General features: G+C 50.7%; 1 protein-coding gene across 1 annotated transcript; it reads right to left on the bottom strand.

The window, feature by feature from the left end:
• Positions 1-486: 486 nt before the first annotated feature.
• Positions 487-26,962, bottom strand: QPRT (quinolinate phosphoribosyltransferase). The gene is made up of 5 exons (XM_025370596.1): positions 26,789-26,962; positions 4,106-4,641; positions 2,341-2,472; positions 2,021-2,269; positions 487-1,710 (listed from the first exon to the last, which is right to left on the bottom strand). Exons 1-4 carry the CDS (start codon positions 26,829-26,831, stop codon positions 2,051-2,053), a joined length of 930 nt encoding a protein of 309 aa, XP_025226381.1. The 5' UTR covers positions 26,832-26,962; the 3' UTR covers positions 487-1,710; positions 2,021-2,050.
• Between the last annotated feature and the right edge of the window lie 415 nt (positions 26,963-27,377).

Here is a 27,377-nt window from a genome sequence, read left to right as displayed (position 1 = left end):
GACTCAGCCAGGCAGGTTTCTTTTGCTTTTTTAATGGAATGCTGTGGTTGCAACGAGCATTTTCCAGTTGGCCACAGCTCACGCCCACTTTGTTTTATTCCAGTTCTACCCATTTATTTTATCCAAACGGGTCCTGGAGGCACTGAGTTTGCAGCTCCTGGGACCCACTCCTCACTTCTGCTCTATCAGGCCCCAATGCCTGCCTGGATCCCACGTTTTCCCTTCCGGTTTCCAGATCACCCCTGGGCTCAACTTTCCTCCCTTGATGCCCAGTGGTGCCCCTGGTCCCATGGGGCTTCAGTTTCCCCAGTTCAGGCATGAGAAGCTGGGGTTCACCTGAGCGTGTCCATGTTTCCCCAGGAGGAAGGACGGGAGCAGGCAGGGTGGAGCTGGGATTAGAGGGAACGGGGCAGCCACAGGTGGCACCTCTGGGCTGTGTCCTGTTGTAGCAGGATGAGCTGCAGACAAAACTTATCAGGCACCAGATTAAAGAAGGAAGAGGTTTACTCGGCTGGGAACATTAGCAGACTTGCGTCTTAATAACCAAGCTCCCTGAAAAAGAAATACTTGGCCTTTTTAAAGGTTTACAACTCTAAGGGGTCCACGTGAAAGGGTCATGATATTTTGAGCAAGTGTGGGGAGTGTTACTGGGGGCTACACGCATCAGTTAACAGAACAGAAAGTTTTGGAATGCTTTTTCCTACAATGTCTGGAATTTACAGATAACACAAGTAGTTTAAGTCAGGGGTTGATATTATTATTGTTACTTTTTTTTAACTACCAGGGCCGGGTGGTGGCGCCAGGGTCTTCTGGCTATTTATCTTACTTCTGTATTTTTTTTTTTTCTAACATTTTGCATTCTTTCTTTCTTTCCTTCTGTCTTATAAACTAGGCAAGGTTGGGGGAGGAGGGCAGCAGGAGGAGTAGTGGTCTCCTTCCTTACTGTGGGACTGGCCCCTTTTGTTTAGGGTATCACCAAAGGCAGCATCCGGGTCAGCCCAGCATCTCTGCCCAGCGAACCTCCGTCTGCTGTGCATTCAGAGCCGGGTCATGCTGGTGTTTGGTTCAGGTTGGGTGCATGAAGGGTGCAGGATGGTCTGTCTGGGGCTTTTGCCTGCCTTTCTTCCTTTCTTTCCAACCTTCCTTTCCCTCCCTCCCTCCCTCTCTCTCTCTCTCTTTCTTTCTTTTTTGGACACAGAGTGTTACTCTGTCACCCAGGCTGGAGTGCAGTGGCACCATCAGCTCACTGCAACCTCCACCTCCTGCGTTCAAGCGATTCTCCTGCCTCAGCTTCCTAAGTAGCTGGGATTACAGGCACATGCCACTACACCCAGCTAATTTTTCTATTTTTGGTAGAGATGGGGTTTCACCATGTTGGCCAGGCTGGTCTCAAACTCCTGACCTCAAGTGATCTGCCCACCTCAGCCTCCCAAAGCGCTGGGATTACAGGCGTGAGCCATTGTGCCTGGTTGTCCTAGGTAACTTCTGACATTTGCTGACCCCTCACTATGTGCTCATATCACCGCAGAACCCCATGTGGTTGATCCTTTATTAGACCCATTTTACAGATTAGGAAACTGAGATGAGCAGAGGTGAAGTCAGCCCTGCCGAGTCACAGGAGCAGCAGGTGGCAGAGCCAGAGTTGGGCTCAAGCTAATGCCAAGTGTGCCCCATTGGCCACTGACCCTAAAGATGTGTGACCGGGGCCAGGCGCGGTGGCTTACGCCTATAATCTCAGCACTTTGGGAGGCCGACGCGGGCGGATCACGAGGTCAGGAGATCGACACCTTCCTGGCTAACACGATGAAACCCCGTCTCTACCGAAAATACAGAAAATTAGCCGGGCATGGTGGCGGACGCCTGTAGTCCCAGCTACTCGGGAGGCTGAGGCAGAAGAATGGCGTGAACCCGGGAGGCGGAGCTTGCAGTGAGCCGAGATCGCACCACTGCACTCCAGCCTGAGCGACAGAGCGAGACTCCGTCTCAAAAAAAAAAAAAAAGAGAGATGTGTGATCCGGAGGGTCCATGGCTGGTGTCATCCTCTTCCGGTTTAGGACCAGTGGATTTTGGGCACTGGAGCCGCCTCTTTGGCAAACAGCTTGAGGGAGAAATCAAGGGCTGGGGCCGCCTGGGTCAGCATCCCCATGGAGATGACGTCTATGTGCGGCCCGCAGAACTGAGGGAGGTTGTCCAGGGTGATGCCCCCGCTGGCTTCCACCGCCACACTTGGGAACTGGGCCTTCAGCGCGGCAGCTGTGGGGTGCAGCTCCTGCGGGACACAAGCGGAGGGGAGGTGAGAGCCCACCACAGACCCCTCCCCGGAGGCAGAGCCCATCTCACCTTCGGCTTGAAGTTGTCCAGCAGGACAAGGTCGGCACCCGCCTCAGCCGCCTGCACGGCCTCCTGCAGGCTGCTGCATTCCACCTCCACCTTCAGAGCGAAGTCGGCTGCCTGCCGGGCTGCCCGCACCGCCTGCTGGGCAGCCGGGAGGACGAGGGTGAGGACTGGGCCCAGTGCCTGGCGCTGGGGCGCAGGGAGCCGGGAGGGCGAGGGTGAGGATAGGGCCCAGCACTGAAGCTGGGGCCCAGGGAGCCAGGACTGGCATTTGAAAAGCTCCGGATGGACCATGAGTTTGGGGTTAATAAGGAAACCAGACGTTGGGTTGGGTTTGTTTTGTTTTGTTTTGTTTTTGAGACAGGGTCTCATTCTGTCGCCCAGGCTGGAGTGCAGTGGTGCAATCATAGCTCACAGCAGCCTCCACCTCCTGGGATCAAGTGATTCTCCCACCTCAGCCTTCCGAGTAGCTGGGACTACAGGTGCGTCCACCACACCCAGCTAATTTTTGTTATTTTTAGTAGAGACGAGGTTTCACCATGGTGGCCAGGATGGTCTCTAACTCATGACCTCGTGATCCGCCCGCCTCAGCCTCCCAAAGTGCTGGGATTACAGGCGTGAGCCACCGAGTGGCTGGGACTACAGGGGCTTGCCCACAAACATGGCTAAATTTTTCATTTTTTGTAGAGACAGAATCTTGCTATATGGCCCAGTCTGGTCTCAAACTCCTGGCCTCAAGTAATCCCTCCACCTGGGCCTCCCAAAGTGCTGGGATTACAGGCATGAGCCACTGAGCCAGGATGTTTTATTGTAGACTACAATGACTACTTTTGTGGGTCAAAAAGCGGATGAATATCAGCAATATTTGGCATTTGGACCTGAGTTCAATTTGACTCAGAATATTAAAATTAGAAGGGGTCTTTAAGGACATTTCACAGATGGGAAATTAGGTGCAGAGGGCTAGAGAGATGGGCTCAAGGCTGTGGTGCCAGTGACACTGGCTTCCCCCAGGTTGTCCTTTCTTCTCGAACATTACACCACGCAGCAGCAGAACAAAGATAAAGAGTCAATTCCAAAACCAGGTGCGGTGGCTTATACCTATAATCCCAGCACTTTGGGAGGCCAAGGTGGGAGGATCTTTTGGGTCCTGAAGTTTGAGACCAGCCTGGGCAACATAGTGAGACCCCATCTCTTAAAAAAAAAAAAAAAAGGCAGCTGGGCACAGTGGCTCAGGCCTGTAATTCCAGCACTTTGGGAGGCCAAGGCGGGTGGATCACCTGAGGTCAGGAGTTTGAGACACGCCTGGCCAACATGCTGAAACTCTGTCTCTACAAAAAAATATAAAAATTAGCTGGGCGTGGTGGCGGGTGCCTGTAATCCCAGGTACTCGGGAGGCTGAGGCAGGAGAATTGCTTGAACCCGGGAGGTGGAGGTTGCAGTGAGCCGAGATTGTGTCACTTCACTCCAGCCTGGGTGAAACAGTGAGACTCCATTGCAAAAAAGAAAAAGCAAAAATTAGCCAGTGGGGTGGAGCATTCCTGTATATCCAGCTACTGGAGAGACTGAGGCCCCATCTCCAGAAAAAGAAAAGCAAGCCCAGCTCCTCATTTAGCTTAGCTGGATGAGCTCAACTGAGCCCAGCTCAGATGGAGGAGCTGAGGTGGGAAGAGTCTTGTGTTGCTGACTCCAGGTCATGGCTGGAGGCTCTGGGGAGGGGAGGGGAGGGGTGTGCTAAGGGTGAGGTTGGACCAGGGACAGGCAGGACCAGCACCTTCTCCACACCACCGGCGGCCACCACATGGTTGTCCTTCACCATCACCAGTCCTCCCAGGTCGTAGCGGTGCGAGGCGGCCCCGCCCACCAGGAGCCCGTACTTCTCCACCAGCCGGAAGCCTGGTGTGGTCTTCCTCGTGCCGGCCACGTGCCCAGTCCAGCCGGCCCCCCTGGCAGCCTCCACTGCAGCGGCGGCAGCACTGGCAATGCCACTGCAGCGGGCCAGCGTGTTGAGGGCCACCCGTTCCCCCAGTAGCAGGCTGTGGGCAGGGCCCCGGACCTCAGCCACTCTGGCCACCGGCACCAGCTTCGATCCCTCAGGGAGGAACCAGGAGACTTTGCAGTTGAGTTGGGTAAAGATGGCATCGAAAAAAGGCCGCCCTGCCAGTACCCCAGGGGATTTGGCCCACAGCACCGCCTGCGAGGGGCCTGCCCCGCTGACCAAGGCTGCGTAGTTGAGCCCTGGGCAGTCTTCTCGGAGCCAGCTGTCCACCAGGGCTGCCAGGGTGACGGGCGGCAGCAGCAGTGCCAGGCCTGGGGGGAAACAGAGAACAGCTGTTGAGTTTGGCTGCCTCTCCTGCTGTCAGGGATCATTGTCAAAATATTTAACAACCAGTGAAACTGGGCACTGGCCCATCAGCCTCAAGATCTAGGGGTTCCAGTGGAGGGGCTGCAGGGAGGAAAGGGGGTGTGGGGGGAAGGGGGGTTGTGAGGGCGAGGATTGGGGAGTGCTGTGGGCTGGACGAGGTCACTGGGCACCTAGTTAAATTTAAACTTCTGGGCCGGGCGCAGTGGCTCACGCCTGTAATCCCAGCACTTTGGGAGGCCGAGGCGGGCGGATCACGAGGTCAGGAGATCGAGACCATCCTGGCTAACATGGTGAAACCCCATCTCTACTAAAAATACGAAAAAATTAGCCAGGCATGGTGGTGGGTGCCTATAGTCCCAGCTACTCAGGGGGCTGAGGTAGGAGAATGGTGTGAACCTGGGAGGCAGAGCTTGCAGTGAGCAGAGACTGTGCCACTGCACTCCAGCCAGGGTGACAGAGCAAGACTCCGTCTCAAAAAAAAAAAAAAATTTAAACTTCTAGTCAGGTGTGGTGGCTCATGCCTGTAATTCCAACACTTTGGGAAGCCGAGGCAGGCAGACCACTTGAGGTCAGGAGTTCGAGACCCACCTGGCCAACATAGTCTCTACTAAAAATACAAAAATTAGCCAGGCATGGGGGTGGGCACCTGTAATCCCATCATAGTTTGTTTATCCAATACTCACGAGTTGCAGCATTCAAATTCACTTTTTAAAAAAATCAGTCTGGCCAGGAGCGGTGGCTCACACCTGTAATCCCAGCACTTTGGGAGGCCATGGCGGGCGGATCACCCAAGGTCAGGAGTTTGAGACCAGCCTGGCCAAAATGGTAAAACCCTGTCTCTACTAAAAATACAAAAATTAGCCAGGCGTGGTGGCAGGCGCCTGCAATCTCAGCTACTCGGGAGGCTGAGGCAAGAGAATTGCTTGAACCTGGAAAGCGGAGGTTGCAGTGAACCGAGGTCACACCACTGCAATCCAGCCTGGGTGACAGAGCAAGACTCTATCTAAAAAATAATAATAATAAAAATAAAAAATAAATAAAATGAGGATGATGGGGCTGGGCACAGTGGCTCATGCTTGTAATCCCAACACTTTGGGAGGCTGAGGCAGGTGGATCACCTGAGGTCAGGAGTTCAAGACCAGCCTGGCCAACATGGCGAAAACCTGAAAAAAAATTAGCCGAGTGTAGTGGGGCATGCCTGTAACCCTAGCCACTGGGGAGGCTGAAGCAGGAGAATCACTTGAACACAGGAGGCAGAGGTTGAAGTGAGCTGAGATCGTGCCACTGCACTCCAGCCTGGGGTGACAGAGCAAGACTCTGTCTCAAAAAAAAAAAAAAGGATGATGATGGGAAGGTGGGGAATGTTACGGGTACAAAAAAAAAAAAAAATAGAAAGAATGAATAAGATCTACTATTTGCTAGCACAACAGGGTGACTATAGTCAACAATAACTGTACATTTCAAAATAACTAAAAGAATGCAATTGGATTATAACAGAAAGGATAAATGCTTAAGGGGATGGACACCCCATTCTCCATGATGTAATTTTTTTTTTTTTTGAGACAGAATCTCACTCTTGTTGTCCAGCTGGAGTGCAATGGAGTGATCTCGGCTGGCTTCAACCTCAGCCTTCTGGATTCAAGCGATTTTCCTACCTCGGCCTCCCGAGTGGCTGGGGTTACAGGCGCCTGCCACCACACCCAGCTAAAATTTGTATTTTTAGTAGAGACCGGGTTTCACCATGTTGGCCAGGCTGGTCTCGGACTCCTGACCTTGTGATTCGCCTGCCTCCGCCTCCCAAAGTGCTGGGATTACAGGTGTGAGCCACTGTGCCCGGCCTAACCTGATATTTATTTATTTATTTATTTATTTGAGACAGAGTCTCGCTCTGTCGCCACTGTGGTGCCTGCAGTGGCCTGGCGACTGCAGAGGTGCAATCTCGGTGTGAGCCACCGTGCCTGGCCCATGATGTTATTATCATGCATTGCATGCTTTATCAATATGCACCCGGCCGGGCGCGGTGGCTCAAGCCTGTAATCCCAGCACTTTGGGAGGCCGAGACAGGCGGATCACGAGGTCAAGAGATCGAGACCATCCTGGCTAACACAGTGAAACCCCGTCTCTACTAAAAAAATACAAAAAACTAGCCGGGCGAGGTGGCTGGCACCTGTAGTCCCAGCTACTCGGGAGGCTGAGGCAGGAGAATGGCGTAAACCCAGGAGGCGCAGCTTGCAGTGAGCTGAGATCCCGCCACTGCACTCCAGCCTGGGCGACAGAGCAAGACTCCGTCTCAAAAAAAAAAAAAAAAAATGCACCCCATAAATATACACACCTACTATATACCCACACTTTTTTTTTTTTTTTTAAATAAGGATGGTGGACGTGGGGAAGGTCCCTTACGCCCTAGGCATAGCCCGTGATGGGCCCTGCATGGCTGTGGGCAGAAGCAAACCCAGGCGCGGTGCAACAGCGCCATCTATCTGCGGGGTGAAGACCTGCAGCCTCATGGGCCTTCACCATCCGTGGACTTGGCTTCCCCTTGAGGGGAACACAGAGGCAGCGAGGGTGTTTGATTTAGCGCGCACACACGTGCACGCACACGCACATACACGAGCACACAGCACACTTCTGCTCCAAGTAGAAGTGAAGGCCAGACATCCTGGCTTGGTCTGCTCTACGAAGCAGGCCCTCTCTTGTCTACTTCCCCAGAGCCAAGCTGCTGAGTCTCCACTCACCCCACCTCCCCTCCGAGCCACAAGCCTCCTTGACTGCACCGGGCTCTCCTTCGCCACGTTCTCTCCCACATCTGCCCCAGATGGCTCCTGCTCCTCCACTAAGAGCCAGCTGTACTGAGGCTGGGCGCTGTCTCTGTTGGTCACATCCAGCTACGGAAAAGGCCTGGGAGTAAACGGCAGGGAGTGAGAGCCTAATCCCCCACTCCCACTCCATTCAAACCAGGTGCAGTGCAGTGGCGCGATCACGACTCACTGCAGCCTCAACTGCCCAGGCTTAAGCAATCCTCTCGCCTCAGCTTCCCGAGGAAATGGGACTACAGGCGCACAGCAACCATGCCCGGCTAATTTTTGTATATGTTTTGTTGTAGAGATAGGGGTCTCACTATATTCCCCAGACTGGTCTTGAACTCCCAGTCTCAAGCAATCCTTGCACCTCAGCCTCTCAAAGTCCTGGGATTACAGGAGTGCGCCACTGTGCCAATCTTGATTTTTTTTTTTTTTTTTTTTTTTTGATCCAGAGTGTCACATTTTTGCCCAGGCTGGAGTGAAGTGGTGTGATCTCGGCTCACTGCAACCTCCATCCCCCGGATTCCAGCAATTCTTCTGCCTCAGCCTCCCAAGTAGCTGGGATTACAGGCGCCCACCACCACGCCAGGCTGATTTTTGTATTTTTAGTAGAGACAGGGTTTTACCATTTTGGCCAGGCTGGTCCCAAACTCCTGACCTCAGGTGATCTGCCCGCCTCGGCCTCCCAAAGTGCTGGAATTACAGGCGTGAGCCACCACGCCTGACCAGCCTGATTTTTTTTTTTTTTCTTTTTTTCAGGCTGTTTTTTTAAAAGTGAATTTTAATTCTGCAACTGTTAAGTATTGGGGAAACAACCTGTGATGCAGGCTGGGCACCATGGTTCACGCCTGTAATTCCAGCGCTTTGTGAGGCCAAGGTGTGCAGATCACAAGGTCAGGAGTTCAAGACCAGCCTGGTCAACATGGGGAAACCCCATCTCTATGAAAATACAAAAACTAGCCAGGCGTGGTGGCACGCGCCTGTAATCCCAGCTACTCGGGAAGCTGAGGCGGGATAATCGCTTGAATCAGGGAGGCGGAGGTTGCAGTGAGCTGAGATCATGCCACTGCACTGCAGCCTGGATGACAGAGTGATAATCCATCTCAAAAAAAGAAGAAACCTACTACTGATACACACAACAATAGGGACCTGTCTCAAATGTATCATTCTAACTAAAAGGAGCCAGATCCAAAAGGCCGTATGATTCCATTCACGCAGCATCCTGGGAAAGGCAAAACTGTAGGCACAGAGCAAATCAGTGTTACCTGGGGAGTGGGAGGAGTTGACCACTGAGATCTGGTGAGGTCGCAGAGAAAAAGGAACACTTATACACTGTTGGTGGGAGTGTAAATTAGTTAAACCATAGTGGAGGACAGTGCAGCAATTTCTCAAAGACCAAAAACCAGAAATACCATTCGACCCAGCAATCCCATTACTGGGTATATACCCAAAGTAAACCATTCTGTTATAAAGACACATCACAGCACTATTCACCACAGGAAAGATGTGATTCAACCTAAATGCCCATCAGTGGTAGACTGGATAAAGAAAGTGTGGTACACATACACCATGGAATACTATGCAGCCATAGAAAAGAATGAGATCACGTTCTTTGCAGGGACACGGATGGAGCTGGAGGCCATTATCCTTAGCAAACAAATGCAGGAACAGAAAACCAAATATCACATGTTCTCACTTATAAGTGGGAGCTAAATGATGAGAACACATGGACACATAGAGGGGAACAACACATACTGGGGCCTATCAGAGGGTGGAAGTTTGGAGGAGGGAGAGGATCAGGAAAAATAACTAATGGGTACTACACTTAATACCTGGGTGACTAAATAATGTGTACAACCCCCATGACATAAGTTTACCTATGTAATAAACCTGCACATGTATACCCCTGAACTTAAAAGTTAAATTTAAGGCTGGGCATGGTGGCTCACGCCTGTAATCCCAGCACTTTGGGAGGCCAAGGTGGGTTGATCACCTAAGGTCAGGAGTTCAAGACCAGCCTGTCCAACATGGCAAAACCCCATCTCTACTAAAAACACAAAAATTAACTAGCCATGGTGGCAGGCACCTGTAATCCCAGCTACTTGGGAGACTGAGGCAGGAGAATCGCTTGAACCCAGGAGGCAGAGGTTGCAGTGAGCTGAGATTGCGCCATTGCAATCCATCCTGGGTGACAGAGCGAGATTCGGTCTCAAAAAAAAAGTTAAATTTAAAAACAAACAAAGGCCGGGCGCGGTGGCTCAAGCCTGTAATCCCAGCACTTTGGGAGGCCGAGACGGGTGGATCATGAGGTCAGGAGATCGAGACCATCCTGGCTAACACGGTGAAACCCCGTCTCTACTAAAAAATACAAAAAACTAGCCAGGTGCAGTGGCGGGCGCCTGTAGTCCCAGCTACTTGGGAGGCTGAGGCAGGAGAATGGCGTAAACCCGGGAGGCAGAGCTTGTAGTGAGCTGAGATCCGGCCACTGCACTCCAGCCTGGGCGACAGAGCGAGACCCCGTCTCAAAAAAAAAAAAAAAAAAAAGAAAGAAAAAACAAACAAACAAAAAGGCTGGGTGCAGTGGCTCATGCCTGTAATTCCAGCACTTTGGGAGACTGAGGCAGGCGGATCACCTGAGGTCAGGAGTTTTAGATCAGCCTTTTCAATATGATGAAACCCCATCTCTACTAAAAATTCAAAAATCAGCTGGGCATGGTGGCATGTGCCTGTGATCCCAGCTACTCGGGAGGCTGAGACAGGAGAATCGCTTGAACCCAGGAGGCAGAGGTTGCGGTGAACCTGGCCATCAAGAGCGAAACTCAATCTCAAAAAAAAAAAAAAAAAGAATAAAAACAAACAAAAAATTAGCCTGAGGTCAGGAGTTCAAGACCAGCCTGTCCAACATGGCAAAACCCTGTCCCTACTGAAAACACAAAAATTAGCTGGGTGTGGTGGCAGATGCCTGTAATCCCAGCTCCTCGGGAGGCCGAGGCACGAGAACTGCTTGAACCTGGGAGGCAGAGTTTGCGGTGAGCCGAAATAGCGCCACTGTACTCCAGCCTGGGCGACAGAGTGAGACTCTGTCTCAAATAAATAAATAAATAAATAAATAAATAAATAAATAAATAAAGTAAGTTTGATGGGCTCACTCGGAGAGGTTCTGTTTATAGCCAAACCTCACTCAGGTTCCCTCAGCTCTTTTCCAGTTAGGCCTTGGACTTCCGTGTTTACCTCTGCATCGTCCAATTTTAACAAGAATCCTGCTAAGTCAGCTTAGCCAGTCCTTCATCCTCCACATCTGATTGCCCCTTGAACCCTGATGGGGGTCCTCATCCTCCACCCTCCCCCAGGCGCTGTCTGACCACCTTGGCCTGCCTTCAGCAAGAATCCCTTTAGGTGGTTCTTGCCGGAATCCCCCCGGCCCCCAGTGCTTTCTCGTGGTAATGTCCCATTCACTGTCCCCCACTCTGCTCGTTGGCTATAACCCCCATGGTGTACTCAGAGTTCAGCCCAGTTCTGATCTAAGGTCACTCTTCCCCTATAGTAATAGTCTGGAATGTAATATGTTTTAGTTATTTTAACAGCTGTCTAGTTCTGGTTTTCTTTGATCACTCTCCTGCTGAAAACTGACCTTTCACGGTTTCAGTTCCAGTTCTCTTGACTGTTTTCTTTCTTTTTGAGACAGAGTGGAGTGCAGTGGTACAATCATGGCTCACTGCAGCCTGGGCTCATGTGGTCGTCTCACCTTAGCCTCCTGAGTACCTGCTCCACGATGCCAAGGTAATTTTTTTTTTTTTTATTTTTTGTAGAGACAGGGTCTCAAACTCCTGGCNGGAGTCTCGCTCTGTCGCCCAGGCTGGAGTGCAGTGGCTGGATCTCAGCTCACTGCAAGCTCTGCCTCCCGGGTTCACACCAGTCTCCTGCCTCAGCCTCCCAAGTAGCTGGGACTACAGGCGCCGCCACCATGCCCGGCTAGTTTTTTGTATTTTTTTAGTAGAGACGGGGTTTCACCGTGTTAGCCAGGATGGTCTCGATCTCCTGACCTCGTGATCCGCCCGTCTCGGCCTCCCAAAGTGCTGGGATTACAGGCTTGAGCCACCATGCCCGGCCAACTCCTGGCCTTTTAAACATTTTTTTCTTTTTCTTTTTCTAGAGACAGAGTCTCACTTTGCTGCCCAGGCTGGAGTGCAGTGGCATGCGATGGAAAAGGGATGGAGCCCTGAGCTTTGGCAGTAACTGTAGACTCACTGCATTCTCCGCCTCCTGGGTTCTCCTGCCTCAGCCTCCTGAGTAGCCGGGATTACAGGCACGTGCCACCATGCCTGGCCAATTTTCGTATTTTAGTACAGATAGCATTTCACCATATTGGCCAGGCTGGTCTTGAGCTCCTGGCCTCAAGTGATCCACCCACCTCGGCCTCCCAAAGTGCTGGGATTATAGGCGTGAGCCACCATGCCCAGCCTCCAACTCCTGGCCTTGTCTTCCTCCCACCCTGGCCTCCCAGAGTGCTGGGATTAACAGACATGAGCCTCCACACCTGGCAACTTCTTTCCATTTTTCACTGATTCGCTGACACATCCTCATCAGCACCTGCACTGTGCAGGGTGTTAATAATTGCTAGGCATGAAGGCAACAGCGTGGGCAGCTCTTTCTCTTACCTGTCAGGCCTTAGCCTATGCTGTTGCAGGACTGTACCTCGGCCTGGAAGTCCCTTCCCTTGTCCCCAGTCTCCCCCTTCAGCTCTTATTCCACTTGCAGGTCTTCCCTTCAACATCACTTCCTCAGCAGGGGCCTCACAGACACCCCACTGCCCATATTAGATCCTGGTCCCTCTCTGCTTCCTGTTCTTCCCCCATTATCACAGTCTACAGCTGTTTCCTCTCGATGGGCAAAGACTGTGTCTGGCCATTGAGTTTTCTACTATATTCAAGCGCTTCGTGTACTGAACCATACAACCATTGCTGCTTTTATTGGTCAAGACGGCCAAATATTGGCAATTTTATATTGTTTAGCTTCATAGTATGCGAGCTAGGATACTTACCTATCAGAGAGGTCGCATAGCACAGTGAATCAGAGCCCAGGCTCTGGGACCACACACCTCAGGTCCAGCCCTGGCTCTGCCACTTGTCACTAAGTGATTGTGGACCAGAGACTCAACCCTTGGGGGCCTTGGGCTCCTCATCTGACAGGGATGACAATAATGACCTCCTCATGCTGTTATAAAAACAAGAAAGTGGCCAGGGGCAGTGGCTCATGCCTGCAATCTCAGCACTTTGAGAGGCCAAGGTGGGTAGATCACGAGGTCAGGAGTTCAAGACCAGCCTGGCCAAAATGGTGAAACCCCATCTCTACCAAAAATACAAAAAAAAAAAAAAAAAAATTAGTCAGGCGCCTGTAATCCCAGCTACTAGGGAGGCTGAGGCAGAAAATTGCTTGAACTTGGGAGGTGGAGGTTGCAGTGAGCCAAGATTGTGCCACTGCACTCCAGCCTGGGCGACAGAGCGAGACTCTGTCTCAGAAACAAAAAACAAAAGACTTTATATTTGAAAGCCCTTAGGAACACTCTCTAGCACGGGCTAGGCGTGTTCACTAAGAAAGTGTGGTGGACTCACAGAATAAATGACTAGGTGTCTCTGAGGACGGGTGAGTGATGTTTGCCGGGCAGAGGTGTGGGGTGGGGCCGACAGTTAGGGCTGAGAAAACTGATCTGTTCACCCACAGACAGGGGGGGGGGGGGGGGGGCAGTGTGAGATTCACAGGTGACATGGTGGGAGAGGAGGCCACAGGGAGAAAAAACTAAACTATTTAGCTGAGGAATTTGCCAGATCGCAGAAGCCATCATAAAATTTCATTTTATTGGCCAGACACAGTGACTCATGCCTGTAATCCCAGCACTTTGGGAGGCCGAGGTGGGCTGATCACCTGAGGTCAGGAGTTCGAGTCCAGCCTGACCAACATGGTGAAACCCCGTCTCTACTAAAAATACAAAATTAGCCGGGCATGGTGACACATGCCTGTAATCCCAACTACTCAGGAGGCTGAGGCAGGAGAATAGGTTGAACCCGGGAGGCGGAGGTTGCAGTGAGCTGAGATCCCACCATTGTATTCCAGCCTAGGCAACAAGAGCGAAACTCCATCTCAAAAAAATTTTTTTTTCATTTTATTTTATTATTTTTAAGTAGAGATGGGGGGATCTCGCTATGTTGCCCAAGCTGGTCTTGAACTCCTGGCCTCAAGCAGTCCTCCCACTTCGACCTCCCAAAGTGCTGGGATTACAAGTGTGATCCACCATGCCTGACCCATCACAGAATTGTAAAAGAGATTATAGTTTTACTCCAGAAAGGTCAGCCACCAACTGGAGACAGATTGGGAGGCAAAAGAAGGCTGAGGTAGTCTTGGCCAGACAAAAAGTATCTCTAAATTAAACATTTTTTAATCGAAAAAATAAAGAAAGTTTCAAAGACTCTTAAAACATATACTAACCAATCACAAAGTGTAGATTCTACTTAGATCCTAATTCAAACAAACCAAAAGCAAATTAGGCTATTTATGAAACCACTGGAATCTGGACATTGACTGAATGTTTGATAACACCACGGAAATTTTTAGAGCTTAGTTTTGACAACAGTATTGTGGTTGTAGTAAAAAGAAAAAGTCTTTATCTTTTAGGAAAAAAACATGCTGAGTCTGGGCACAGTGACTCACGCCTGTAATCCCAGCACTTTGGGAGGCCAAGGCAAGTGGATCACCTGAGGTGAGGAGTTCAAGACCAGCCTGGCCAACATGGCAAAATCCCATCTCTACTAAAAAAAAAAAAAAAGTAAAGAAATTAGCTGGACATGGTGGTGGGCACCTGTAATTCCAGCTACTTGGGAAAGTGAGGCAGGAGAATCGCTTGAACCTAGGAGGCAGAGGTTGCAGTGAGCCAAGATCACGCCATTGCATTCCAGTCTGGGCGACAAGAGCGAAACTCCATCTCAAAAAAAAAAAAAGAAGAAGAAGAAGAAGAAAAACACGCCGAGATGTTCACATATGAAAAGATTTGAGCCAGGCACAGCGGCTCATGGCTGTAATCCCAACACTTTGGGAGGCTGACGTAGGAGGATCGCTTGAGGCTGGGAGTTTGAGACCAGCCTGGTCAACACAGCAAGACCCCATCTCTAAAAAAAACAGTGACTCACGCCTGTAGTCCCAGCTACTCCACAGGCTGAGGCAGGAGGATCACTTGAGCCCAGAAGTTGGAGGCTATGAACAGTGAGCTGTGATCATGTTACTGCACACGAACCAGCCTGGGCGACAGAACAGGACCCCATCTAAAAAACAAAAGAGGCTGGGCGCAGTGGCTCACACCTGCAATCCCAGCACTTTGGGAGGCCGAGGTGGGGTGGATCACCTGAGGTCAGGAGATCGAGACCAGCCTGGCCAACATGGTGAAAAATATACATTGTGAAAAATATACATGGTGAAAAATCTACTAAAAAAATACAAAAATTAGCCGGGTGTGGTGGTGTGGGCCTATAATCCCAGCTACTGGGGAGGCTGAGGTGAAAGAATCACTTGAATTGAGGTTGCAGTGAGCCAAGATTGTGCCACTGCACTCCAGCCTGGGTGACAGAGCGAGACTCTGTCTACAAACAAACAAACAAACAAAGAGTTCGAGAACTGGTTTGCTTTAAGATAATACTGGAAGGTAGAGGGAGGGAGGGTGAGACTGGGCTAGCCGCACATTGATGCTTTTTGAGGTTGGTGGTGGTTTCGTGGGGGTTCACCATGCTTTTCTATCTACTTTCGTGTATGTTTGAAATTCTCTATAATAAAAAGTGAGAAAAATAAGGAAAGGAGAGAGAGGGTCCCCACTTGAGACTGGGTCATGGAACGTTATTTTAGGGTGATGTAGATTAAAAAACCAACAGTGTTTCTTTTCTGTATGTTCACTCAACACAGAACGCTTCTGCGACCAGTGGTGTGGCATTTCTTTTCCCACATCAACCAATTCTCCAACAGTAGCTGCGTGTCCTACAATTCACTTCAACTGTGACCATAACCAGAGTTAGTGCAGACGTCATAGCAAAAGGACTCAGTCCCACAAGACTGTCCCCCACTTCAGACGTCAGCCTCCAGTAGTAAGAGATTCCCAGGCTACCTACAACTGCTGTGTGACTTGGCTACAAATCAGACATTCCCATGACTCCTGCTTGTATTTGATCTTTACTAAAGCAGTGATTCCAGGAAAACAGTTTACTTACTATTGCTGGTGTATTACAACACTTTTTTTTGTTTCGTATTGTTTTGGTTTTTATTTATTTATTTATTTTTGAGACGGAGTCTCACTCTGTTGCCCAAGCCGGAGTGCAGTGGCGCTATCTCAGCTCACTGCAACCTCTGCTACCCAGGTTCAAGCGATTCTCCTGCCTCAGTCTCCCGAGTAGCTGGGATTACAAGCACACGCCACCACACCTAGCTAATTTTTGTATTTTTAGTAGCAATGGGGCTTCACCACGTTGGCTAGGCTGGTCTCAAACTCCTGACCCCAAGTGATCCACCCGCCTCCGCCTCCCGAAGTGTTGAGATTACAGGCGTGAGCCACCGCGCCCAGCTTGTTTTGTTTTTTGGACAGTGTCTTTCTGTGTTGCCCAGCTGGAGTGCAGTGGATATTCACGGGCTCGAGGATAGCACACTACAGGAGCACTCTTGAGCTCCTGGGCTCAAGTGATCCTCCTGCCTCAGCCTCCTGAGTAACTGGGACTATAGGTGTGCTGCCACACCTGGCTTACAAAGGCATTGTCAAATGACACAAATGAACAGCCAGCTGGAAGAAATGCATAGGGCAGGGTATGGGGGAAGGGGCTTCCATGCCCTCTCCTGGGTACCACCCTCCTCCTGGCACCTTTATCTGTCCTATAACACAGGAGCTCTCCTAACATCTTATTTCAGGGATTTCTAGGGAGGTGTCATGTCACAGGCATGATAGTTAAATCAATCTCTAGCCCCTTTCCCCTTCCCAGAAGATGAAGGATACTGCTGAGGGTTCCAAACTTCTAATCATTGCAGTAGTATCTCTCTGGTGACTGGCCCCCTTCCAGAAGCCCACCAAGAATCACCTCATTGGAACAAAAGACCCTTTGATCAGCCAGAAATTCCAAGGGATTAGGAGCTCTGTCAGGAACTTGGGTCAAAGATCAAGTATTAGGCCCAGTGTGGTGGCTCACATCTGTATCCCAGCACTTTGGGAGGCTGGGGAGAGGGAGTCGCTTGAGGCCAGGAGTTCAAGACCAGCCTGGCAACATGGCAAGACTCTATCACTATGTACATTTTATTTTGTTTTATTTTATTTTTTGAGATGGAGTTTTTGTTCTTGTTGCCCAGGCTGGAGTGCAATGGCGCAGTCTCAGCTCACTGCAACCTCCGCCTCCCAGGTTCAAGTGATTCTCCTGCCTTAGCCTCCCAAGTAGTTGGGATTACAAGCGCCCGCCACCACGCTCGGCTAATTTTTGTATCTTTAGTAGAGACGGGGTTTCACCATGTTGGCCAGGGTGGTCTCAGACTCCTGACCTCAGGTGACCCTCCCCCCTCGGCCTCCCAAAGTGTTGGGATCACAGGTGTGAGCCACCGTACCTAGCCAACTACATAAATTTCAAAAATTAGGCATCATGGTGGCTGACAGCAGTAATCCCAGCACTTTGGGAGGCCGAGGCAGGCATAACACTTGAGCACAGCAATTCAAGACCAGCCTGAGCAACATAACAAAACCCCTTATCTACAGAAAAATTAGCCGGGTACAGTGGTACACACCTGTAGTCCCAGCTACTCAGGAGGCTGATGTGGGAGGATCCCTTGAGCCCAGGAGTTTGAGACTGCAGAGAGCCATGATCACACCACTGCACCCCAGCCTGGATAGCAAAGTGAGATCCTGTCTCAATTTTAAAAAGCCAACAACAGCCGGGCACGGTGGCTCACACCTGTAATCCCAGCACTTTAGGAGGTCAAGGCGGGTGGATCACCTGAGGTCAGGAGTTCAAGAGCAGCCTCAACTTGGAGAAAGCCCGTCTCTACTAAAAATACAAAATTAGCCAGGCATGATAGTGCATGCCTGTAATCCCAGCTACTCGGGAGGCTGAGGCAGGAGAATTGCTTGAACCTGGGAGGCGGAGGTTGTGGTGAGCCGAGATCGCGCCACTGCACTCCAGCCTGGGCAACAAGAGCAAAACTCTGTCTCAACAACAATAACAACAGCAACAACAACAAAAAAACAAAGATCAAATATTAGAACAAAGGATTCTCCTTGCCCCTCTATTGTTCAGGAAATTCCAAGGATTCCAGGAGCTCTATGCCAGGAACCAAGGATAAAGAGTAAAATACATATTTCTTATTATAAATCATAACACCATTGGGTAGGGCAGTGGTTCTCAACCTCTACTTCACAATGGAATCATATGGGGGAGCTCCAGGCCCCATCCCTAGAGATTCTGATATAATTGGTCTGAAATATGGCAAAATAATTCTGATTTGTAAAAGAATTGAGAGCTTCTGAGCCACAGGAAGAAAATAATAGCTACCATGCATTGGTGCCTACTGCGTGCCTGGTGCTTCTCATACCTCCTCCCAAACCTCACCTATAGGGCCTCAAGGTGGATGCCGTTTGTATTTATAGGTGGAAAACCAAGACCGGGCATGGTGGCTCACGCTTGTAATCCCAGCACTTTGGGAGGTCGAGGCGGGTGGATCACTTGAGGTCAGGAGTTCGAGACCAGCCTGGCCAACATGGTAAAACCCCATCTCTACTAAAAATACAAACAAACAAACAAACAAAAATCTGGCCAGGCGCAGTGGCGCACGCCTGTAATCCCAGCTACTCAGGAGGCTGAGGTAGGAGAATTCCTTGAACCTAGGAGGTAGAAGTTCCAGTAAGCTGAGATCACGCCATTGCACTCCAGCATGGGCGACAGAGCAAGACTCCATCTCAAAAAATAAAAATAAATAAAAAATATTGGTGGAGAACCGAGGCTCAGAAACATAAAGAGGAATTATCTAAAGAATAGAGCTAGAAAATGATGCAGCTAGACAATGCTAAGTATGAGCCCAGGTCCTCCCTTTCCATAGCTGGGTACTGTAGAACATCACAGCTGCTGGCTGGGCATGGGGCCTCATGCCTGTAATCTCAGTACTTTGGGAGGGCGAGGTGGGTGATCACTTGAGGTCAGGAGTTCGAGACCAGCCTGGCCAACATGGTGAAACCCCATCTCTACAGAAAAACACAAAAATTATATAATATAAAATTAGCCATGCCTGGCTAATTTTGTGTTTTTCTGTAGAGATGGCATTTATATATATATATATATATATATATGTGTGTGTGTGTGTGTGTGTGTGTGTGTGTGTGTGTATATATATATATATATATATATATTAGCCGGGCATGGTGGCATGCACCTGTGGTACCACCTACTCGGGAGGCTGAGGCGGGAGGATTGCTAGAGCCCAGAAGGTTGATGCTGCAGCAAATCGTGATTGTGCCACTGCACTCCAGTTTGGGCAACAGAGGGAGATGCAGTCTAAAAAAAGAATAATCAAATACATAAAATTAAAATTTAAAAGATTAGCCAGGCATGACGGCATGCAGTTGTAGTCCCAGCTACTCTTGGGAGGCTGAGGCAGAAGGATCACTTGAGTCTAGGAGGTTGAGGCTACAGTGAGCCCGGATCGCACCACTGCACTCTAGCCTGGGCAACAGAGTGAGACTCTGTTTCAAAAAAAAAAAAACCTCAAAGCTGCTTCCATGTGCAGGGGTTCCCCTCTTTCCCCTTCTTGGAGCTCAGTCTTTCTGACTGTCTAATAGAGAGGGGAACAGTTACACATTCCATGTTCCATTTGTGAAAAATAAATAAACACATCTGGGTGTTTTTTTTTTTTTTTTTAAGGCCCTGACTCTCTCATGCATTTCCAACAAGAGGAATTCCTGTGGGGAGCTTTGAAAATACGGGGCTCCCCTAATTAGCAGCTGTTACTGAAAGGCACTTCAGAGAGGGGAAGCCGCTTTTACAGCTGGCAAGGAGAGAGTTGGCCCATCAGAGAAATGCCAGGCAGGCTGCCATGTGCATGGAGGAGGCAGCTGCACCCTCCCTGTCCAGCGGCCTCCTAGCCTTGTGGCTGGACATGTAAAAGGTCTCCCAAGATGCCTGGACTTCAGAGATTAGAGTTTTATTCTGTGGGATGTAACCTTGATCCCTCAAGGCGATCTCTTCTTAATGGGTTGTCCAGAGTTAATAAAACTCTAATAAAATTGGCATATTTAAGGCTGGGCACAGTGGCTCATGCCTGTAATCCCAGCACTTTGGGAGGCCAAGGTGGGCAGATCGCTTGAGATCAGGAGCTTGAGACCAGCCTGACCACCATGGTGAAACTCTGTCTCTACTAAAAATACAAAAATTAGCCAGGTGTGGTAGCGGGCACCTGTAATCCCAGCTATTTGGGAGGCTGAGGCAGGAGAATCGCTTGAACCCAGGAGGCGGAGGTTGCAGTGAGTTGAGCCTAGGTGACAGAGCAAGACTTCATCTCAAAGAAAAAAAAAAGTGGACCTCTGCTCAGAGGGGATCAGGGTATCTTGGGATATTATTTGCCATCTTCTCTCTTTTCAAATCACGTAAAGATACAGATTACTGAAAACTCTGACATAATAGATAAAGATTTTCCCCCCTCTGGCACTGTTGCTGTTCTATTCTGGATTGTTTACTGATTTTTTATTGTTGTTGTTGTTTACTGTTTTTTTGTTTTGTTTTGTTTTTAGAGACAAGGTCTCGTTCTGTCGCCCAGGCTGGAATGCAGTGGTGCAATCACGGCTCACTGCAGCCTCAACCTCTTGGACTCAAACGATCCTCCTGCATCAGCCTCCCGAGCAGCTGGGACCACAGATGCACGCCATCATGCTCAGCTCTTTATCGTGTTTCTATGCTACACCTAACCTACAGGCTGGGTGACTCCAGCAAGGCGCTAACCTGCCTGAGTGTCAGTTTCACAGGGAAATTCCAGGGCTGCTGGGAAGACCAAAAGAGGCAATTCACATAAAGCGCCTGAGTCAGTGCCTGGCCAGAAGCCTCAACCCAGGGGTCTGACTCTGGGGGCTCTGTTCTTCCATCTGTTCATTTGTTGACTCATTTGGCAAACACCAGGTGGAGACAGAGGCTGGTCAGCACCTCAGGTCCCGGATAAATGTCCTTTTCCCCTCCGTTCACTCCCTGGGGAAGAGAAGTGACCTCCAAATGTGGCCAAATGTGACCGCCCTGCACACATATGGTAGAATGAGCCACAGAGTCTGAGTACGGATAAGAGAAGCCAGAAAGCCTGGTTCTGAGAATGGGCTGGAATTGACAGGAGAGGACGGCTCGCCAGGCTGAGAGAATAGAGAGAGCACAGGTCAGGCAGCAGAGGCACAGGGTATACGCAGGTGATGGTGCCCAGTCTTGGGCATGGGGAAAGAAGGCCGCGTCATAGGATGGGGCCAGACTGAGCAGGCTGTGGTTGAGAGGAAGAGTTAGGCTTCTCTCACTAGGCCATGGGAAGTCACTACAAAATTTCTATCAGAAGTCACATGATCAAAATGAACTGAGCTGGTCCAGTGGCTCGCGTCTGTAATCCCAGCACTTCAGAAGGCCAAGTCAGGAGGATTGCTTGAGCCCAGGAGTTCAAGACCAGCCTGGGCAACATAGAAAGACCCCATCTCTACAAAGAATTTTTAAAAAATAGCTGGGCATCGTGGGGGCACCCCTGTTAGTCCCAGCTACTCAGGTGGCTGAGGCAGGAGGATCTCTTGAGCCCAGGAGTTGGAGGCTGCAGTGAGCTATGATCTTGCCACTGCACTCCAGCCTGGACAACAGAGAAGGACCTTGTCTCTTTGGGGGAAAAAAAAAAAAAAAACTTTGAAGTTTATTTGTTTATTTTATTTTAGTTTTTTGAGATGGAGTCTTGCTCTGTTGCCCAGGCTGGAGTGCAATGACATAATCTTGGCTCACTGCAACCTCTGCCTCTGGGGTTCAAGTGATTCTCCTGCCTCAGCCTCTTGAGTAACTGGGACTATAGGCGTCCACCACCATGCCCGGCTAATTTTTGTATTTTTAGTAGAGACAGGGTTTCACCATGTTGGCCAGGCTGGTCTTGAACTCCTGACCTCAAGTAATCCGCCCACCTTGGCCTCCCAAAGTGTTGGGATTACAGGTGTGAACCACCACGGCCAGCCAACTTTGAAATTGAAACATTTAAACTGTGTCTGGAGTTCTTGATGGATACAAGATGGAAAGCTGCTGTGAGCCAGGGTGAAGTGTAGGAAAAGGCCACCTGGACTCCATACCCATAAGATGATGGGACTGACCCTGCTGCCCACACCTGGCCCCTGGTGGACCACTCTGCCTCTGCCCACTGGCCTCACATTGGTATGTACCCACGCTGGACTCACCCGTCACTTCCCAGCCTCTGCCCCATCCCCGGGCTTGTCTCTTCTCTCCTGGGTCCATGATCCCAGTGCCAACCCTCCTGGCCCAGCCCAGAGTTCCGCATCAGCTGTCGTCACGTGCGTGAAGGCAGCAAGGAGAAGGAGGCTTCAAACAGGCTGCTCCCGCAGAGGGAGGAGGTGTGGAAACAAAGGAAGAGGGTCAGGCGATGCCATGAAGGTAAGTCCAAGGAATATGTGGGGACTCTTTGGATCCTGGGGTACAAGGGAGAGTGAATGGTCAAAGATGACCTTGAGGTTTCCAGTCTGAGTAGGAAGCTGGTGAGGCAGGAACAGAAATGGAGACATCAGGCCGGGCGCTGTGGCTCACGCCTATAATCCCAGCACTTTGAGAGGCCGAGGCGGGCAGATCACTTGAGGTCGGGAGTTTGAGACCAGCCTGGCCAACATGGTGAAACCCTATCTCTACTAAAAATACAAAAATTAGCCAGGCATGGTGGCACGCGCCTGTTATCCCAGGAACTTAGGAGGCTGAGGCAGGAAAATCACTTGAACCAGGGAAGCAGAGGTTGCAGTGAGCCAAGATTGTGCCATTGCACTCCAGCCTGGGTAACAGAGTAAGACTCTGTCTTAAAAAGAAAAATAAAAAGAAAGAAATGGAGATGTCAGAAGGAAAAGCTGGTGGCAAGAGAGGATTTTGAATGTGACACATCAGAGAGATGTCAGGTGGAAATGGACAGTCAGGGATTTTAAAAACAGAACTGGAAACCAGGCACGGTGGCTCATGCCTGTAATTCAACATTTTGGGAGGCCAAGGCAGGTGGATCACGAGGTCAGGAGTTCGAGACCAGCCTGGCCAAGACGGTGAAACCCTGTCTCTACTAAAACTACAAAAAAAAAAATTAGCTGGGTGTGGTGGTGTGCACCTGCAATCTCAGCTACAGGAGGCTGAGGCAGGAGAATTGCTTGAACCTGGGAGGCAGAGGTTGCAGTGACCGAGATTATGCCACTGTACTCCAGCCTAGGCAACAGAGCTAGACTCCGTCTCAAAAGAAAACAAAACAGAACAGAACTGGAGCCTGGGGAGGGCTCAGAGCTGGAGAGACAAACGTAAGGAGCCGATAAAATCAATAGCAAAACCATTGCCAAGTGACAATTTTTTTTTTTTTTTTTAATACAGGGTCTCATTCTGTTACCCAGGCTACAGTGTGGTGGCACAAGCATGGCTCACAGCAGCCTCAACCTCCCAGGCTCAGGTGATCCTCCCACCTCAGCCACCCGAGTAGCTAGGACCACAGGCATGTGCCACCACGCCTGGCTTATTTTTGGATCTTTTTGTAGAGATGGAGTCTCACCATGTTTTCCAGGCTGGTCTCGAACTCCTAGGTTCAAGCAATTCTCCTGCCTCGACATCCCAAAGTCCTAGGATTACAGACGTGAGCCACTGAGCCTGGCTCACCAAGTGATTTTTGTCTGTCAGGTGCCAGACACATATCATCTCATTGAATCCTCACCACAATCCTATGGGAAGGCACACTCACACTTTTTCAATGAGGAAATCAAGGCACAGCAAAGCTAAGCATCTTGTCCAAGATCATAAAGCTAGCAGGTGGCAGAAATGGGACTGGGACCCAGGCATTTGACTCCAGGGTCATTTCTAAACTACACAGTGGGCCAGTCACAGTGGCTCATATCTATAATCCTAGCATTTTGGGAGGCCAAGGCAGGAGGATCGTTTGAGCCTGGCATTTCAAGAGGCTGAGGCGGGAGGATCACTTGAGCCCAGGATTTCTAGATTGCAGTGATCCTGCCACTGCACTCCAGCCTGGGCCACAGAGTGAGACCCTGTCTCTGAAAAACAAAAACCCAACAGAAGAATTACATGGTGGGAAAGCCACAATGTGGGTATGTCATCCCTGAGCAACCCTGACATGTTCTTTTCTTTTTAGAGGCAGGATCTCACTATGTTACCCAGGCTGGTCTCAAACTCCTGGCCTGCCTCAAGGTATCCTCTTGCCTCAGCCTCCCAAAGCACTGGGATTACAAGCGCGAGCCACTGTGCCCAGCTTCCATCCTTGACTTTTTGAGGTTTTCATTTACTCTGTTAAGAATCTGGGCCGGGTGCAGTGGCTCACGCCTATAATCCCAGCACTTTGGGAGGCCGAGGCAGGCGGACCACAAGGTCAAGAGATCGAGACCATTCTGGCCAACATGGTGAAACCGTTTCTACTAAAAATACAAAAATTAGCTGGGTGTGGCGGCACGCACCTGTAGTCGCAGCTACTTGTGAGGCTGAGGCAGGAGAATCACTTGAACCCGGGAGGCGAACGTTGCAGTGAGCCAAGATCACGCTACTGCACTCCAGCCTGGCGACAGAGTGAGACTCCATCTCAAAAAAAAGAAAAAAAAAAAAAAAAGAATCTGGATCTGCTAGCCTGGCCAACATGGTGACGCCCCATCTCTATTAAAAATACAAAAATTAGCCAGGCATGGTGGTTTATGCCTGTAGTCCCAGCTACTCATGAGGCTGAGGCAGGAGAATCGCTTGAACCTGGGAGGTGAAGGTTGCAGCAAGCAGAGATCATGCCACTACAATCTAGCCTGGACGACAGGGCGAGACCGTCTCAAAAAAAAAAAATCTGGATCTGATGAAAATTATGGATCTCCTTCCCAGAAAAATGCATAACTGTGTTCTCACAAAGACACGCAATTTCACATGCAAATTCTGGGGTTCATGAACTCCCCCAGAGCCCATCCATGATCCCTCAGTAAAGAATCCTGGCTCTGAAGGAATCAGGTCGAGACTCCTTGACATCTGCTAAGGTATTTAATCCTCATTACAACCCCGTGAGACCAGTGCCACCAACTCCATTGTCCAGATGTGGAAACTGGGGCTTCCAGATGTGGAAACTGGTGAAAACCAGAGTTTCCACCGCTGCTGAGTGGCAGTCAGGATTCACATCCAGGCTGGTATTGTCACAAAAGAGAAAGACACAGTGGAGATTGGAATGTGTTTGGCATGCATCCTGCATGTGACCCCCGAGAGCTGGTTCCACAGTGGAGCCAGAGGGACCGGGTGTATGGTGCCAGCAGGCACCCCAAACGTGGAGGAGGGTCTAGGCACCCGTGCCTCCCATCCTCTGTCCTCCCCACAACCTTGTGATCAGGGAACTTTTTTTTCTTTTTTTTTTTGAGATGGAGTCTCGCTCTGTCACGCAGGCTGGAGTGCAGAGGCCTGATCTCTGTGCAACCTCCACGACTGGGGTTCAAGCAATTCTCCTGCCTCAGCCTCCCAAGTATCTGGGATTACAGGTGCGCACCACCACACTCGGCTAATTTTTGTACTTTTAGTAGAGACGGGGTTTCTCCGTGTTGGCCAGGCTGGTCTCAAACTCCTGACCTCAAGTGCTCCACCCGCCTCAGCTTCCCAAAGTGCTGGGATTACAGGCGTGAGCCACTGTGCCCGACCAGAGCAGGGAACTATTATTGTCCTTTTACAGATGGAAGAAAATGAGGCTCTGAGAAGCCGGGACCCACCCACGGTCGCACAGCCCCATCCCTGGTGGAGCCTTCTGAGTGCAGAGCATGGCCCCCTGGGTTTGTGCTGGTGGAAGGGTTTATTGGGGGCCAGTTTAGTCAGCCACCCCTGTGTAGGACACCTATGGAACACCATAGGTGTCCTATACAGGCTTTACACAGAATGCTCTGGGCTGAAACACGCCCTTGAATCTTTGGAATGTGACCAGACATCCTGGTTCCTTGTAAAACCCACTCCCACCAGCTGCAGCCCGGTAAGTTCAAGATCATCTTAGTTGGCCTGGCATGGTGGCTCATGCCCCTAATCTCAGCACTTCGGGAGGCTGAGGTGGGTGGATCACGATGTCAGGAGATTGAGACCATCCTGGCTAACACGGTGAAACCCCATCTCTACTAAAAATACAAAAAATTAGCCGGGCATGGCGGCAGGTGCCTATCTCCCAGCAGGAGAATGGTGTGAACCCGGGAGGCGGAGCTTGCAGTGAGCCGAGATCACGCCACTGCTCTCCAGCCTGGGAGACAGCGAGACTCCGTCTCAAACAACAACAACAAAAAGATTATCTTAGTAGTTAGACATATGCTTTGAGCTTAAAGGAAATTCACATAAACCACCACTGCTATACATCTTTCAAATGACGCATGCATCCCCGCCTTCACTGTTTCACCCCGTACCATCTGCTTCTTAGATCAAAAGCTTGTACTCAATAAATTGTCAGGCAACCAGGGCTCTGCAGCCTTCACTTTAGCAACTGGCCCCCTGGACCTGCTTTAAATCTTAACTTGTCTTTTCTCATTCCTTTGTGGCCACTGAACTTCAGGTACCCATGGTCAGGGGTTGGGCTGATCACCCCAACAGTTTGCATACAGCTCCCTCCAGGCAGGGAATCACGAGACTCAAGCCCCCTCCCCCACCCGGCTACAGAAGGGACAGGACTTTGTCTCTGCTTCTCCCCAGCTACCAGCGAGAGCAGAAGTCCACGCTGCTCCCCCATCCAGCCTCCCACTTCCTGCCCCCACTGCCCCCAGGAGACGCCACCTCCTCCAGGCCGCCCTGCCCCCCTTTTCTAGGGCTTAAGCCCCTTCCTTCCCCAGAGCTCCTTGGGGACTCAACACAGGAGAAAGAAGAGTAAGAAGGGGCCTCTGGGGGTTGAGCGAGGCTGCAGGGACATGGGGTAGGTAAGGGAGTCGATGGCAGGACCAGAGGAGAGATGGCTCCAGAGGAGGTGATGAGGGGCTGAGACAAGCCAGGATGGGGGCAGGGGTAGGCAGTGGGGGGATGGGTGCAGGGACACCGCGGGGAGAGTGTCCCTTTACCTTCAGCGTCCATGGTGACTTGCAGCCGTCTGGGCTGGTGCATTGGCTGCTCAGGACCAGGGCTCCCAGAGGCCTCAGGCTGGGGGTGGGACTGTGGAGGAGGGGAGGGCCCATAGAACTGTCAGCCAGCCCTTCCCAGGCTCCCCAGGCCTGCCTCCTGTCCTCTGCCAGGCCTGCAGATTCCTCAGCCGGCCCCTGAAAGTCAGAGGAGGGGCTCTGATGGGGAACTCAGAAACCCTGCCCCAGCCAGTGAAAGAACTGGAGGCCCTGTTCTCGTCCCACACCCAGCCCTCCTGGCCCTAACCCAGGGTCCAAGACCGTGAATGTAAGTGTGTGCTCCCTGGTGAGGGCAAGCAGGCATTTTGGATGGTGTGCTGGGAAAATCACGGGCCCTGGACCTGGGTTCAAATCCTAACTCCATCCTTTTTGATCTCACGTACCTTTTTTACCTTTTTCTGTGCCTCAGTTTCCTGAGCTTTAAAATGGCATAACAGGGTCGGGCGCAGTGGCTCATGCCTGTAATCCCAGCACTTTGGGAGGCGGAGGCGGAGGCAGGTCGATCACCTGAGGTCAGGAGTTTGAGACCAGC

This window comes from Theropithecus gelada, chromosome 20 (assembly GCF_003255815.1).
Source record: "Theropithecus gelada isolate Dixy chromosome 20, Tgel_1.0, whole genome shotgun sequence".
NCBI lineage: Eukaryota > Metazoa > Chordata > Mammalia > Primates > Cercopithecidae > Theropithecus > Theropithecus gelada.
Note: the sequence above shows the minus strand (reverse complement) of the source record. Positions and strands in the feature narration are given on the sequence as shown.

Coding starts and splice junctions, on each gene's coding strand:
- QPRT (XM_025370596.1), bottom strand. CDS start 26,831: ATGCACCAGCCCAGACGGCTGCAAGTCACCATGGACGCTGAAG. Junction 4,642..26,788: donor AGTCACCATGGACGCTGAAG/GTAAAGGGACAC, acceptor GTTTCCCCCCAG/GCCTGGCACTGCTGCTGCCG. Junction 2,270..2,340: donor TGGACAACTTCAAGCCGAAG/GTGAGATGGGCT, acceptor TGTGTCCCGCAG/GAGCTGCACCCCACAGCTGC.